The 14,633-nt window shown below is 47.0% G+C and overlaps 1 protein-coding gene across 4 annotated transcripts in view; it reads left to right on the plus strand.

The window, feature by feature from the left end:
• The window catches only part of LOC133374464 (NADPH--cytochrome P450 reductase), a 55,537-nt gene that overhangs the window by 23,583 nt on the left and 17,321 nt on the right, over window positions 1-14,633 (plus strand). For all 4 annotated transcript variants that reach the window (XM_061605467.1, XM_061605465.1, XM_061605466.1 and 1 more), the window contains 5 exons: window positions 5,103-5,151; window positions 7,898-8,026; window positions 8,455-8,604; window positions 11,812-11,936; window positions 13,492-13,581. In XM_061605467.1, the coding sequence (XP_061461451.1) occupies window positions 5,103-5,151; window positions 7,898-8,026; window positions 8,455-8,604; window positions 11,812-11,936; window positions 13,492-13,581 (543 nt within the window). The remainder of the gene's footprint in view (window positions 1-5,102; window positions 5,152-7,897; window positions 8,027-8,454; window positions 8,605-11,811; window positions 11,937-13,491; window positions 13,582-14,633) is intronic.

Here is a 14,633-nt window from a genome sequence, read left to right on the forward strand (position 1 = left end):
TCTGCAAGAAAAAATGTGGTAATGCCAAGGTCGATGCTTTACCTTAGCCTTCCCCAATCTCATGCCCTTCAGATGTTGCTGGGCTACACCTCCCAACATCCATGACCTTTGGCTGTACTGCCTCCTAGGAGTTGGAAGTTCTAGGCAATGTTTGCCTGCAAATTTCATTCACTTATGTGAAAAAGAAAAAAATTACAGCCATTATTTAAAGCTGGGTTTAGAACATCAACCTCAGTGTTAGAGAACCTTCCGCGCTTTCCACGGCAGCCTTGATCCTGCGCTCAGTAACCGAGGAAGTTCTACCTGTCTAGGCAATATACTCCTGTGCAGGTCAGTCATTGTCAGCACTGATTGGCTAGGGCTGTCCAAAGTTGCAGGCTGGAGTCTTTCCCCAGCTGTACCACAGATGCTGCGTATTGATTCTGGGACCTTTTGCGCACAAAGGATGCTCTGTCACTGAGCAATGGCCTTTTCTGATTGATATATTGCTCTGTTAGGAACATAATAATTGCTAGATGAGGGTTAAGGTGAACCTGGTCCAGCTTCTCTGCAAGAATCCTGGCAACCAGCAGGTGGCCAACCAGAAATTGGCCTGTGGTCCATCTTTGGTCTGTCATCTTTCATCTCTCTCTCCCCCCTCCCCTTTACCATCTTCAGAGAAAGCAGGGTGCATTTGTGAGGTTGTGCCAAAGGGCCATCAGAGATGGACAAGAGGCTATTGCTGCTTGGTTTACAAGTTCTCCTGCCATGGGTATATTTCCGCCTATGGCAGATCGGGGCAATGTTCCCCGTCTGCAAAATTGGAGGAGAGAATGTACTTAACGAGCAGATTTATTTTAGACCTTGAAATCTGCGAGATCAATACCCTAGCTCCTCTTTTGCTTTTTTACTCACTAGGCAAGCCTTTTGTCAACCTGGTGCCCTCCAGACCACAGCCAGCATGGCCGTTTTGGACGGCCAGCCCCATCAGCTCTGATCAGCACGGTTGTCCCGGCTGGGGCCGATGTAGTCTAAAACGCTATTCTTCTACCTTGGGTCCCCAGATGTTGTTGAACTGCAACTCCCTTCACCTTTGGCCATTGGCTAAGCCTGCAGGGGCTGATGGGAGTTGTAGTTTGACAACATCTGGGGCTCAAGGTTGGAGAACAGTGGCCTGAAACTTTGGGACGGTACCAGGCTGGCCAAGGCTGTGCTAAACGCCCTGATCCATAATCTTGCTGTGGTTCCTCCCTTCCTTTCCATGCTCTCCAAGCTCCGCCCTTATACCCCACTTCCCCCCCCCCGGACCCACCTTCTCGAGCTCTGGCCGGGCCCGACAAGGACAGGTTGTGTGGTGTTGTGTTTGAAACCCAAAGCTGGCTGAACTCTTCCGTTCTTTTTTCCCCTCTCTGCCTCGCATTCTTCTTCTCTTGTGAAACACAAATGGGAAGTGATGCTATGTCTGTGGTTCTTGCCTTCTGCTTGAAACGGGCAGGCAGCCAACTCCTCCTCCTCTGTCTCTGAAAAGCACCCTGGCCTCCGGTGGGATCCAATTAAGCCACCCCCTCCTCCTTATGTCTTTTCTTTCTGCCCCCCTCCCCGGCCAAGTAGTGCTGTCTCTGTTCCTTTGAGGCTGCCTTGCCTACCCACGCCTCGCTTCCAGATGTGCTTAGTTCAGGCCAATTTGGCTGGGGCTCTTGGAGCTTTGTTTTGCTTGACTTCCCTAATGAGCTTGACTCATGTTTTTTTTGGTGGGGAAAGAGTTTATTTATTATTTGGTTTATATCCCACCCTTTATCCCCGCAGGAGCCCAGGGCGGCAAACAGAAGCCCTGAAAAAACGTTAAAACGTCATGAAAACAGACTTTAAAATGCATTAAAACAAAACATCTTTAAGAACATTTTAAAAAAAACTTTCAAGATTTTTTTTAAAAAATAAAAAGATTAACATTGTTTTTTTAAAAAAGGTTTTAAAACGTCTTAAAAGGCAATTCCAGCACAGACACAGACTGGGATAAGGTCTCTACTTAAAAGGCTTGTTGAAGGAGGAAGGTCTTCAGTAGCAGACTGGGATAAGCTTCCTCCTTAAAAGGCTTGTTGAAAGAGGAAGGTCTTCAACAGGCGACAAAAAGATAAGAGATTGACCTCCTCCCCTCCCTCCCATCCACCCACCCCCAGACGGCCTTGTCGTTGCCAAAAGCCCTTGAGAAGACTGCTCAAGTTGCAGGAAGCCAGATTTCAACTGAACATCAGGAAAAGCTTCCTAACTGTTAGAGCCATATGACAATGGAGCCAATGACCTAGAGAGGTAGTGGGCTCTCCGACACTGGAGGCCTTCAAGAGGCAGCTGGATAGCCATCTGTTGGGAATGCTTTGATTTGGATTCCTGCATTGAGCAGGGGGTTGGACTGGATGGCCTTATGGGCCCCTTCCAGCTCTACTATTCTGTGATCACCACCCCGACAGATGGCCCTCTGTCTCTGCTTAAATGCCACCAGCAAAGGAGTAGCTCTCCATCTTTAGAAAGTTTCTCCTAATGTTTAGCTGAAATCTGCCCGCTATGAAGGTCCACCCCTTGGTTCAGGTCCTGCCCTCTGGATCAACGGAGTAGAAATCTGCTCCGTTTCTGGCATGGCAGCCCTTCCAATATTTGAGAAAGCAGAGAGTGGGCTTGCTATAATAAGGGTTTGGGGAGGGCTACTTCTCTCTTCCCCCCACCCCAGCTGTTCAATATACACTTGGCAAATGAGGAGGTTGAATGGGAGGGCTAGGTAGAGGTAGTCCTCTTCCCACCTCTAGCACCAAGGGAGAGGGGGAGGTCACAAATTAACATGGAAAGGGCAGTGTCCTTCATGCCCTGCCTCTCTGCTTCTCGGAGGCATCTGATTGGCTACTGTGGGAAACGGAATGCTGCATTGGACTGAGCTTAGGCCTGATCCGGCAGGGCTGCCTCCCTCCCATCTTCTCGTCTTCCAGGGTGGTGTGCACTCCTTACGGTAGAAGAGGGCATACCAGGCTTAACTTACTCACAGGGCCTTTCCAGTAGTTGCTCCCGGTTTATGGAATGCCCTCCCCAGGGGGGTGCGTCGGTCTCCAGCAAGGTTAACTTTTAGGAGGAATTTGAAAACATTCTTGTTTACCCAGGCGTTGGATGGCTGAAGGGGTCTCTTCCTGGCAGCCTGAAAATCCCTGGCGAAGGAATGTTTCTAAGCTGTCTTTTACAATAGTTTCAGCCGTGTTTTAGAATGCTTTTAATTGCAGTCGCGTGTTGGGATGTGTTTAACTGTTTTAGTGTGTTTTTCTTTTTCTTGTCAAACTGTTTTGTTTGTGTTTTTCACCCTGGGCTCCTTCGGGAGAGAGGGCAGGATACAAATTCAGCGAATAGTAACAACCACCACCCCACGGGGTCAGAGCAAAGGCCCATCTTGCGCGACGTCCTGTTTCCCACCGCGGCCTGTCGTGGGGAAGAGCCACAATTGAGGGCATGAAGTTGGTAGCCCTTTGCTGCTCTTTCTTCCTCGCAAAGTCTCCAGAGAGGTAAAGTGTCTCTGGATCTGGAGGTTCTATTTAGCCATACGCCGTACCAAACAGCTGCAGCACCTAAGAGCGAAGGCACTCTGCAAAGAAGGGGGAGAAAAGCAGGCAGCGACCCTGAAAACAGGTTATGGTGTAAACCGGCCATTATTGAGAGCTGATCTAGGAGACTTTGCTTCAAAACTCTGCTTGGCCGTGAAAGTCACGGGATGGCCTTGAGGGGAGGGATAGTTGCTATCTCTCATCCTAACCTCAGGACTGAATTTGTTTTTTTTTTTAAACTGTTCTTAATGACACATTTTATATTGTTGTGACCCTCCATGGGACCAACTGGTGAAGAGTGGGTGGTGGTGGTGGTAATAATAGTAGTAATAATAATAATAATAATAATAATAATAATAATAGTAATAGTAATAGTAATAATAATAATAATAATAATAATAATAATAATAATAATAATAATAATAATAATAATAATAATAATAATAATAATAATAATTGGCTGACATTTTATATTCCACAAGGCCCACTTTGCCGGCTCTGTTAACTAGTATGTTGTTGTATCAGTTGTTTTTATCATCATTGTGTTTTTATTGTACTCGCACACAACCCCCTGCCCATGTATGGGGTGTTTTTGTTTTTTGCCTACCTCGTAGGACAGTTGTTTGTGGGGTGGCGGTGGGGGAGGAGTGGGAAAACCCACTCAGGCCACCATAAACTCCTCGTTGACTGGGACGCAAAAGAAGTAACGATTTCTCTGCTTCCGAAGGGTCTGAAACTGCCCTCGTATATGGTTTTGTTGTAATCCTTAATAGCGACCCTGCAAGGTAGGGCAGCCTAATGGTCCCTCAGATTGCAGATGGGGGAGGGCTAAGGCTCAGAGAATGGCTTTCTGGGTTCAAACTGAACTGGGGACGTCCCAGTCCCTTCCTTTTTTTGTTGCTTAGCTGCTATCCTACATCACCATTGTGTTAATAGGCATGTAATTATTTTGCGTAGGACTAATTTATCGACAGAGTAGCTCTGTGTGAGCCTGAAAGAGTCCTGCGTGGTGGTTGCAAGGGAGACTGTACTCAGGACTGTATAGCAGGAGTGGGGAGCCTCAGGCCCCAGAGCTGAAAGCGGCCCTCCAGGCCAAACTGTCTGGCCCTCAGAACCTCCCCAGTCCACACCCTCCGCCAGCCATGCCTCACACCCTCCTTACGCCTGGGGAGAATGTGTCCCTGAACTCTGATGATGGTTCTTCCTTCCTGGATGGAGGAGACAGAGACGTTTGTGTAGAAACTTGCCTGCCATGCAAAGGGGAAAAGTGCATTTCTTGCTCCCTTAGCTTTGGCTTCTGACCCTGCCTGCTGCTGGCATGCGGCCCCTGGGAGGTTGCCCGCTGCTGCCATGCGGCCCTTGGGTTGCAAGTAGTTTTCTGCCCCTGCTGCAGCAACAAAAAGCTGAAGCAGCAGCGGCTGGCCTGGGGGAATTGCCAACGTGGGCAGGGATAGAGACTTAGCTGCCGGCCTCTCTGATCTGGATGCACAGCCGTGGCGATCAAGAGTGCGTACTTCATAACTTTCCCCCCCTCTCTCTCCCTTTCAGAGGGCAGTCGGCCAACGAAGGCAGCTTCATTGAAAAAATGAAGAAGACGGTATGTTTGGCTTTTCTTTCTTGCGTACTTCTGGCCCAGTAGATGTTGAAACGGGAGCTGCAGCAAGGTTTTTTCCTGCCCTCCTGGATCCCTTGCGATGGCATGCCTCCTACAGGGTCCAACCCTGGTCCATGTAGCTCAATATTATCCACACTGACTGGCAGCGGCTGTCCTGGGTTTCAGGCAAGGGACTCTTCTGGCCCTATCTGGAGATGCTGCCAGGGATTGAACCTGCTGTTGAGCTATGGTCCCTGCCCTAAAAGTAACGCATTATTCTAGTCCTCATGGTTCAGGCCAGGAATCTTTCCCAGCCCAACCTGCGTTCCTTCCCCTAAAAGGAAAGTAGGATTCTAGTCCTCAGGGTTCTGAGCAAAGGGTTGAAACAGGAACATAGGACGTTGCCTTAAACCGAGTCAGACCCGTGGTGTGTCTATCTCAGTACTGTCCACACGGACAGACGGCAGCTCTCCAGGGTGTCAGGCAGGTGTCTGTCCCAGGGGTTGAACTTGGAACCTTCTGCGTACATGGCAAATGCTCTGCCACTGAGCTACGGCCCTTAATATTGCCTCCATGCCATGGAGGCAACAGGGGTGGTGTGGCTATTTTTTAAAACGTGCATCCCACAGACGGCTCTCCATAGTGTACGCTTCTGTTAACGCCGCTCACGTTTGAAGAAAAGCGACCATGATGACCCAGTAATTTTTTGGCACACCTGAAAGAACAATGGATTTATTTAATTTTTATTGTTTATATACGCCGAATAGAGCTCCCCGAACTTGGATCCGCCCAGTTTGGTGTCCGTGTTGCCACAGTGCATTTTATGAAACAACTGGAGGGTCAGGAACCTCCAGGCCTCACTACGCGGCCCTTGGGGACTCTATCCAGGCCATGCCCCTCGCAGGAGCTGGTCTATGTCCTCCTCAAGTACTTTTGCCTGACTTGCTTAGATGGAGACGCGTGTCTGAATTGTATGTGGCTGGAGTGTAGCCAAAAGGAGGTGGGCACATCTGTTGCCCCACCCACTTTTGCTTCTGGCTGCACCCACCACTAGCATCTCTCCCCCCCCCCCCCCCGCAAAGGCCACCTACGAGGGAATGTGGCCCTTGGGTTGGAAAAGGTTCCCTATCCCTGTGCTAAACAGATAAGCGGCCTGACCTGCTATGTTGTTTTAAGACAGATAAGAGAGATTCCGGCTGTTAATCGGCTCATGTAAAATGCAGTACTTGAAATCCACAACAATCAATATAAAATACAATATGCTGCAAAATAATATAGCAGCAGTCAGACTCTGGTGCAGAAGCCTCAGTAAGATATTAAAAAGTGATTTTGTACACTCATCCCTTCCCTTGAACTTTGATGCTCCAAGTTCAGCTTGATTACCAAGTTCAGCTTGAGCACATATGTCCCTGGGTTCCTACTGGGAGGAAGGTCGGGTATAAATATGATAATGGTAATGATAAACTCAGCCACGTTTTTGACGTCTCTAGTGAAGGAAAGGTTGATTGTCCCTCCATGTAAGTAGAGAGGGTTTTTTTTTTCCCCCACCTACATCTTCTGGGAACACAGACTGCCCTAAGCGCAATATAAAGGAACAAGAGCATTTTCTCACACTGGGAAAGACCTAAATTCAAACCCCGGCTCTGCCGTGGATCTTCCCAGGCAACCTTGGTTTTCTGCCAAACCAGCCTCGGAGGCTTTTTTCCAGTGAGGATGAAACAAGCTCCCCTTTCGTGTCAGGGGATGATGGTGAGATACAAAACGTAATGTCCTCATAATCCAGGAGGTTTAATTTTCGTTTGCTCAATCAAGGATCAGAGACAGTGTGAATCAGCCACCAACCTGGTTCCTCTCCAGATGATTTTTTTTTTTTAATTACAACTCCTGTCAACCGCAGCTGGCGCTCTGGGCTGAAAGTTGCGGTCCAAAACATTAGTAGGGCACCTAGGGTGGCGGTGCCTGGCAGGCTTTTATCTAGCAAGTGGGGGAATTGGCAAACAGCAGATGTTACAATAAAACTGGCTTGGCTTAAAAACAAAAATAGAAATCTAGCATGTCTGGGAGGTGGTGAGGCCAGATCTTTTTTACTTGATATAATAATTCTTTTATTATATGTAGGGAAGGGTTCCTTTGTGTGTGGTCAGTCATGCGTCACCTACCAGCAGTTGCTATAGGTGAATCTATGTTCTGCCCATGTTAGTTTCAGATATGTTTAATCACCACTTATTCCATCCTGTTTGTGCATTTTTTTTTTTTAAAAAAAGCACAATGGCCTTGCATTTACATTGCATGCATTTCTAGCTGAAATACTTTTTTTGCACTGGCTTCCTCCTAAAATAGACATTTCTCCCCCAAATATGCTTTTGTACGTATATGCATTGCTTCAACTGGCAACTGCATTGTAAGATTCAGAGAAGCGTGCAGTCCAAAATGATAACTGTTCCAATCTGTTTATAAGCCCGGGTAGCCCAAATGTGAGTTGATGCACTTAAACTCCCCCTCATCCCTTCCTGCAGTCAGTTCAGGGAATTTTTTTATCTGCTGCTTAGTCTAGAGCAGGCCAGTCACTTGCAGAAAGTGATTCAGAAACACTCTGCAATTACTCTGAGAGCAAGGCAGGGGTTGCTACCGGGAATTACTAACTCTGGTCCTCTTGAGGAATGATCCCAGAGCAGATACCTTTTGGACTGATGTGACATGTCTCTCCTCTCCTTTCCCCACCCCACCCACGGCTTTATCTCCTCCTCAGGGAAGAAATATTGTGGTATTTTATGGCTCTCAGACAGGGACTGGTGAAGAATTTGCCAACCGCCTTGCTAAAGACGCCCATCGGTACGGGATGCGAGGCATGTCTGCCGACCCAGAAGAGTACGACCTGGTAAGTTCTCTGCAAATTCATCCCTTTTGTCTTGAGGGAGGGACAAGCCCTGTTGCGCCTTGGAAACTAGGAAGGCTTTGCTTTCATGCGAGGAGCCCTCCCTGAATTGCTTTAGGTATCCCTTTGTGTAATTTTGGTTTCTTACAGCCTAAGTCTGTTTCTCTCTTAATTTTACAATGTGAGGTGGTTGGGTGGAATATTGTGTGCCGGCTGCAACATCCTTTAGCTTTCGACATTTGTCCAGTGGAAGATCGCTCTGCGACTCCAGAGTTTGCATGTGCCGTCACAAACGCTCAGCCAGTCCCTAAGAAAGATATTGCCTAATATTGCTTGCTAGGTGTGTTGTAGGATTCTTCTGGATGAAAAGAACTCTTGACGTTCTCAGGAGCTGACTCCTCACTTACTTGCTGCCACTCTCTCATTCTCAGGCCGACTTGAGCCGCGTTTCTGAGATCGATAAATCGCTAGCTGTCTTCTGCATGGCCACCTATGGAGAAGGGGACCCCACGGACAATGCCCAGGATTTCTATGACTGGCTGCAAGAAACAGATGTGGACCTATCCGGCCTCAAATACGCTGTGAGCCTTTTCCTTCTTTTGATGTTCTTGTCTGGGGCGCAGATGTGGTAGGTTTGAGTAGAGTCTGTCTGTATGTAGGAAGCTGCATTGGGGCTATGTCGGGTTCTGTGCCCCCAAACCTAGTTGCTGCTCCAAGCAGATTTGAATTTTGAGTGGCAAACAAATCTGTGTGACTTTTGACACTGCAACTTACAAAAAACCCCAGGGCCATCGCGACAAATTGCTGGTTGTGACCGGAGACCTGCAAGGAAAATGCTCACCCCAAACAGGAATGCTTTAGGTTTCTAGCCAGCATGGAAGAGAAGCCTTGTAGTGCTGTTTGAAACCCAGGGGTGGGGGTGGGGTGCCACAAAGGTGGGGGGAGGAATCAGGATCTCTCCCCTCCTCCCCTTTCCCAGCCTTCTGAATCCTTCCCCTGCTATGTTCTTGAGTGCAGAAGAGCTTAGGTTGAGGGCTGGCTCCTTTTCCCTCGTACTCCTCACAACAACCCTGTGAGGTAGGTGAGGACGACTGGCTTTAGGTTACCTGGTGGGTCTTCAGACCTAGGCAGGTATTTAGACCCGATTGTCCTGCTGTCATAGTCCAGTTTACCTCTGTGCAGATGATGTCTCTGCCCTAAAGGAGCTGACAGTCTAAATTTTCTACGTAAGTCCAGTGTACCATGGAGATTAATATTTTCCTGCCTGTCCCAGGAATGGGCTGGGATATCAACCCTGCCTGTGAGTTGGGTCACCGGTGGTCCTGTATTTCCAGACGTTTGAGACTTGAGCCAAGTCCCATCAAGTGTGTCTTTGACATAGTCCAGTTGACTTACTAGCCCTCATGCTCTTACTAGCACAATTATTTGCAAATGTGTAAATAAGTCAGTCTGGATTTATTAGTCACCTGACCATATAAGTTCATGTATGGACAAAAGAGGAGGAAACAGATCGAACTTTGGCAAATTTTCCTTCCTTCGTCACCTGTGAGGATTACTTCTTAACCGTAGGCGACCAGGCAAGCGATTGCATGGAAACCTACCATAGTGCCACTCAAAATCCACATCAGATTTTTTTTTTAAATTATCAAGCTGCTTCTACTTTTTTTAAAAAAAACAAAACTTTTTTTTACTCGCTTTTTTCCTTTTTTGACATGCGTTTATAGCCCATATATAGCACCTCGCTTTCGAAGGTGAAGACCGTTCTAGGCTTCGGCACCTTGCTGAGCTGGCTTGCTGAGAAGCCCATTCCCTGCATCCTTCTTCCCAAATCCGATCAGACGCCTCAAAATTAGTTGTTTCTTCCGACCCTCGAATTTTATTTATTTATTTATTTTATTTATTTTATTTATTTTATTTTATTTATAGACCGCCCATAGCAAATAGCTCTCTGGGCGGTGAACAGCAGAGTTACAGTAGAAAGTTACAATAAAACATACAAGGTCACAACAAGGTAGAGTAAAAAACATTGAATATAAAACATGAACGTTAAAATGCCTGGGAGTATAACCAGGTCTTAACCTGGCACCTAAAAGAAAGTACCATAGGCACCAGGCGTATCTCCTCAGGTAAGCTGTTACCCAGCAGTATAGCAGGCCAGGGAGCAGCCTGATTTTTGTACGCTGCCGGCAGTTAATAATCTGAACCAGATTAAACCCAGATATGCACTGGAGGGGGGGGGGAGCCCTCTGACTCAGTTTCCACAGCTGTGGCCCTGTTCTTCCCCTCCCCTACGTTATGATATGCAGTGCACCAAAAATGTGGTCCTTGCAGTCTGTCCTCCTGGAAGGGGGGGGGGGAAGCAAGAACTCTGCCCTCCCCCCAAACCTCCCCTCTCTTGCCACTCTGATCACATAACACCCCTCCTTAAATCTCCAATCCTCAATCCTGTGCAAACTGCTCATCCTTAACTTTCAGAGCCCCCCCCCCCTGTCGTTGCCTTGCCGCCCCCACCAGTCTTTCCAGTTTTGCGTTCCGCCTTGTCCTTGCAACGTGACCTCAGCTTTGAAACAGCTATCCAGTTCCCATAACTCACTGTGCATGAGCTTAATTTGAAAGAATCATTGCTTAATCTCCCTCCCCACCGTTTCCTCAATCTCCCATTTCCTCACCCCTCCCTTTTCTCTGTTTTCTACCTCTCTGTCAATTTTTGGAATTCAGTCAATTGGAAGCTGCTTGGGGCAGGGACCTGGCTCATTTGAACGCTGCAAAGAACTGCGAATGTGGATGGCACCATGTATAAACTCAGGAGTGTTTGCAAGCAATCTTTCTCTCCTTGCTTATTTATTTATTTGTTAAATTTACATTCCTCCCAGAAGGAGCCCAGGGCAGAAAACGAGCGATAAAACACTCAAAACGTCTTTACAAATCTTAAAAACGGAACATCTTTTAAAAAAATCTTAAAAACAATTCCAACGCACTTGCATGCTGGGATTCATAGAGCCATGTTTAGGTCAATATAAGCAGACAATTCTGTCCAGGTTAACACATAAGATTATGTGTTGGAATTGCTTTTTAAGATGTTTTTAAAGCTTTTTTTTTTTTAAAAGATGTTTAAAAAAATATTTTGCTTGAATATATTTTAAAGTCTGTTTTTATTATGTTTGTAGTGTTTTTGCTTGCCACCCTGGGCTCCTACTGGGAGGAAGGGCAGGATATTAACAACCCAAATAAATAAATAAATAAATACAATTTCTAATCGAGCCTCCTGTATCACAAAGCAGCCAGCCAGATGCCTCTGGGCAGGGGAGCTCACCAGCAGGGCAGGAAGGCCACAGCGTTCCCTTGATGCTTAGAGGTACACTGCCCCTGAATGTGGAGGCTCTATTAAGCTGAATTTGTGGCGTTATAGCTGCAGATAGTCCTCCCCACCGTGACCTTTGCCCGATCCATCTGTTAAGCCAGTGGTAATTAAAATTCCAGAAAGGAGTTGTGTGTTTTGTGAATAAATCCTTCCTTTTGCGCGTCCTGAATTGACTCGTGTTTTCCTTCGGTGAGCCTGAGTTCTGGTATCATGAGAGAAAGGGCAGGGGAGCTATCTTTAGCCACTTTCTCTCTTCTGTGCATGAATTTTCCCTTGTGTTGTTTAGCGAAGGGGAAAAACACACACGTACACACACACCCCGAAACCTTTGAAAGCGTTACAGACCAAAGCTGGTCCTGACTTGCAAAGAGATGTGCCTTGGATGCCGTTCAGATCGACTCAAGGAGCTGCTTCTGCTATCTTCCAGGTGTTTGGGCTGGGGAACAAGACCTACGAGCATTTCAACGCTATGGGGAAATACGTGGACAAGAGGCTGGAAGAGCTGGGAGCCCAGCGGATCTTTGAGCTCGGCCTGGGAGACGACGACGGGAAGTGAGTGGCTCTGTGCTTGGCTACCAGATCAGCCAAATGAGGGGAGAGTGTTGGGGTTCAAGGGCCAAATCTCTCCCTCCCTGCTTAATGTTTTTTTTAGAAGTTACTCTGAATTAAATAAAATTCTGCCGGCTTTCGAAGAAGATTCTAAAAGTATATGACCCAGGGGGGAACCTCCCCCCTCCCCCAGATGTTGAACTGTAACTCCCATCAGTCCCAGCAAGCATGGCCAATGGTCAAGGATGATGGGAGTTGAACTTCAGCAGCACGCGGAGGGCCAGAGGTTACGCACGCACACACATGCGCACGCACACAGGTGCGGATGCGCACGCATGCTAGTAGTAGTAGTAGAGGAAACTGGACCGTGTCTAAAACTAGCTAAAAAGAAGTGAAATGAGGAAACTGAGGTTATCGTCCTCTGGACACATCATGAGAAGACAGGATTCACTAGAAAAGACAATAATGCCGGGAAAAACAGAAGGGAGTAAAAAAAGAGGAAGGCCAAACAAGAGATGGCTTGATCCCATAAAGGATGCCACAGACCTGAACTTCCAAGATCTGAGCAGGGTGGTTTATAATAGATGCTCTTGGAGGTCGCTGATTCAGAGGGTCGCCGTAAGTCATGATCGACTTGAAGGCACGCAACAACAAAAACCAAGTGATTGAAAACCAGATTTTGAGTGGTGGATTTCGCTTTGAGAGAAGCGGCTGTCGGACTTTAAAGAGGTGTTTCTGCAATTGTAGGGAGAGCAGAGCTGCTATATGAGAGAGAAAAAAGGAGATGGAGAGAGGGGGAGACGAATAACATTGAGCCTGCTGGCTGGTCTGAGCATGCAGGAAGGTTTTCAACCAGCTCCCTAAAGCAAACCTGAGCAGGCTGAGGGAGGCACTACAGAAAAGGCTCTGCTTTGTTCCTTACGAACAGTAAGCCTCATCCCTTTTCCCAGAGGGTGTGTGTGTTGTGTAAAGTGCCAGAGGTAGTTCAACAGATACAGCATATGACACTGTAGTTGCCTAGGAGGAACTGTACCTATTGAGCTTCTGCCCAGCCTCATATTTATTTATTTTTATTTAAAATGTTTCTGTCCCGGCCTTCTGCCCTAAAACAGGGCACTCAGGGTGGCTCACGATAAAATCGTACTCAATAAGAAACACAAAAAATGTCAACACAGATAAAACTACGTAAAATACAGTTAAGAAATCCACGGGAGAGATATTAAGAGGGGACTAAAGTGGTAAAATTAAAAAGGGGGGGAAATAAAATCAGTTTCAGGCTCATCCTTCATACTACTTTAAGGCACAGGAATCCCTTTCTAGGCTGGCATTTGGCAACCCTAAACTTTCCTTTTTGCATATGGGTGGCACCAACATTGTAACACCTAAAGCGGGTGCATGAGCGGTTGAGAGCTGCATTGGAGCAACCGATGAACTTTCTCTGGATTTGGCAGTTCTGAAAACCGGAAGGGGGTGGCATGGACTGAGAACAACCTGCCTAATTTCTTCTGCTCCAAACAACATTTTTTTGCCTTTCCTCCACCATTGCTGCTTTCAACAGCCTGGAAGAAGATTTCATCACGTGGCGGGAGCAGTTCTGGCCAGCAGTGTGTGAACATTTTGGTGTGGAAGCCACGGGAGACGAAACCAGGTCAGTCCAGGAGTAGGAGATGGTGGCAGTCGTGGGATTGAGAACAACGGCAGCCCTAGCAGATGGAGCTTTGGTTTAGGTGTAGGCCACTGGCATCCTATACAGCTGCCACTAGCCACATGTGGCGAAACGGCTATTGACCTGTGGCGGACTGGTGCTTTACATCTGCCACCTATTTTTTTAAAATAACATTTCAAATAAAATTCTTTAATACATGTACCTGTTCGAAAGAACGTCCACCATCTGCCCCCCAAAACCACAGGTTCATTCTTGATCCTATATGCTGCACAATGCACTTGTGCTATGAGGAGAGTCCACACACGACTCTTGTTTTCGAAGGTCCCGTATGCAGGCGCCAGAGATTTGGAGGCGGTGTTGAGGTGTAGTCTGACTTGCGCCTGATTTTTCTGCACTACTATGAGAAGAGGTGTTGGGTTTCTCACTAACCCTTACCAATAAAAATTCAAAACGTTGCATGTTTTTTCTACCCTCAAAAACACCGTTATTATTATTATTATTATTATTATTATTATTATTATTATTATTATTATTATTTGGTGAGTCATGTGGCGAAAATGTTAACGCATTCGCCACAGTTTGAGCAAGGTCGGAAAAAACTGTGGGCCACCACTGGCGCAGAAGAGGTGGCGGTGCTGTGGACTGCTGTATTCCCAGTAGACTGATAGCAGTTAATGGACCTAAGCTAGCCGTGCCGACCCCTTTCAGCGAGTCTGCTCTTTTTTTAATGCATATTATTGGTGAGCATTTTAGGTTGCTCTAATTCTTGTTTTTGTAACTTCCTTTGAGTTCACCTTTCTGGGAAAAACTAATAATTATAAATACTCTTGAGCCACCTTTCCCAATTTTGGGTCCACAGATGCTTCTGGGCCACAGTCCCCATCATTTGTGACCTGACCATTGGGCATGCTGGCTGCAGGGGCTGATGGGAGTTGTAGTCCAGCAACATCTGAGGACCCAAAGGTTGTGAAAGGCTGCTGTTGAGTATAGCTAACAGTAGATACAAGCCTCAAGATGGCCACGTGTAAACTGTG

The sequence above is a fragment of the Rhineura floridana genome, chromosome 21 (genome assembly GCF_030035675.1).
Source record: "Rhineura floridana isolate rRhiFlo1 chromosome 21, rRhiFlo1.hap2, whole genome shotgun sequence".
Taxonomy (NCBI): domain Eukaryota; kingdom Metazoa; phylum Chordata; class Lepidosauria; order Squamata; family Rhineuridae; genus Rhineura; species Rhineura floridana.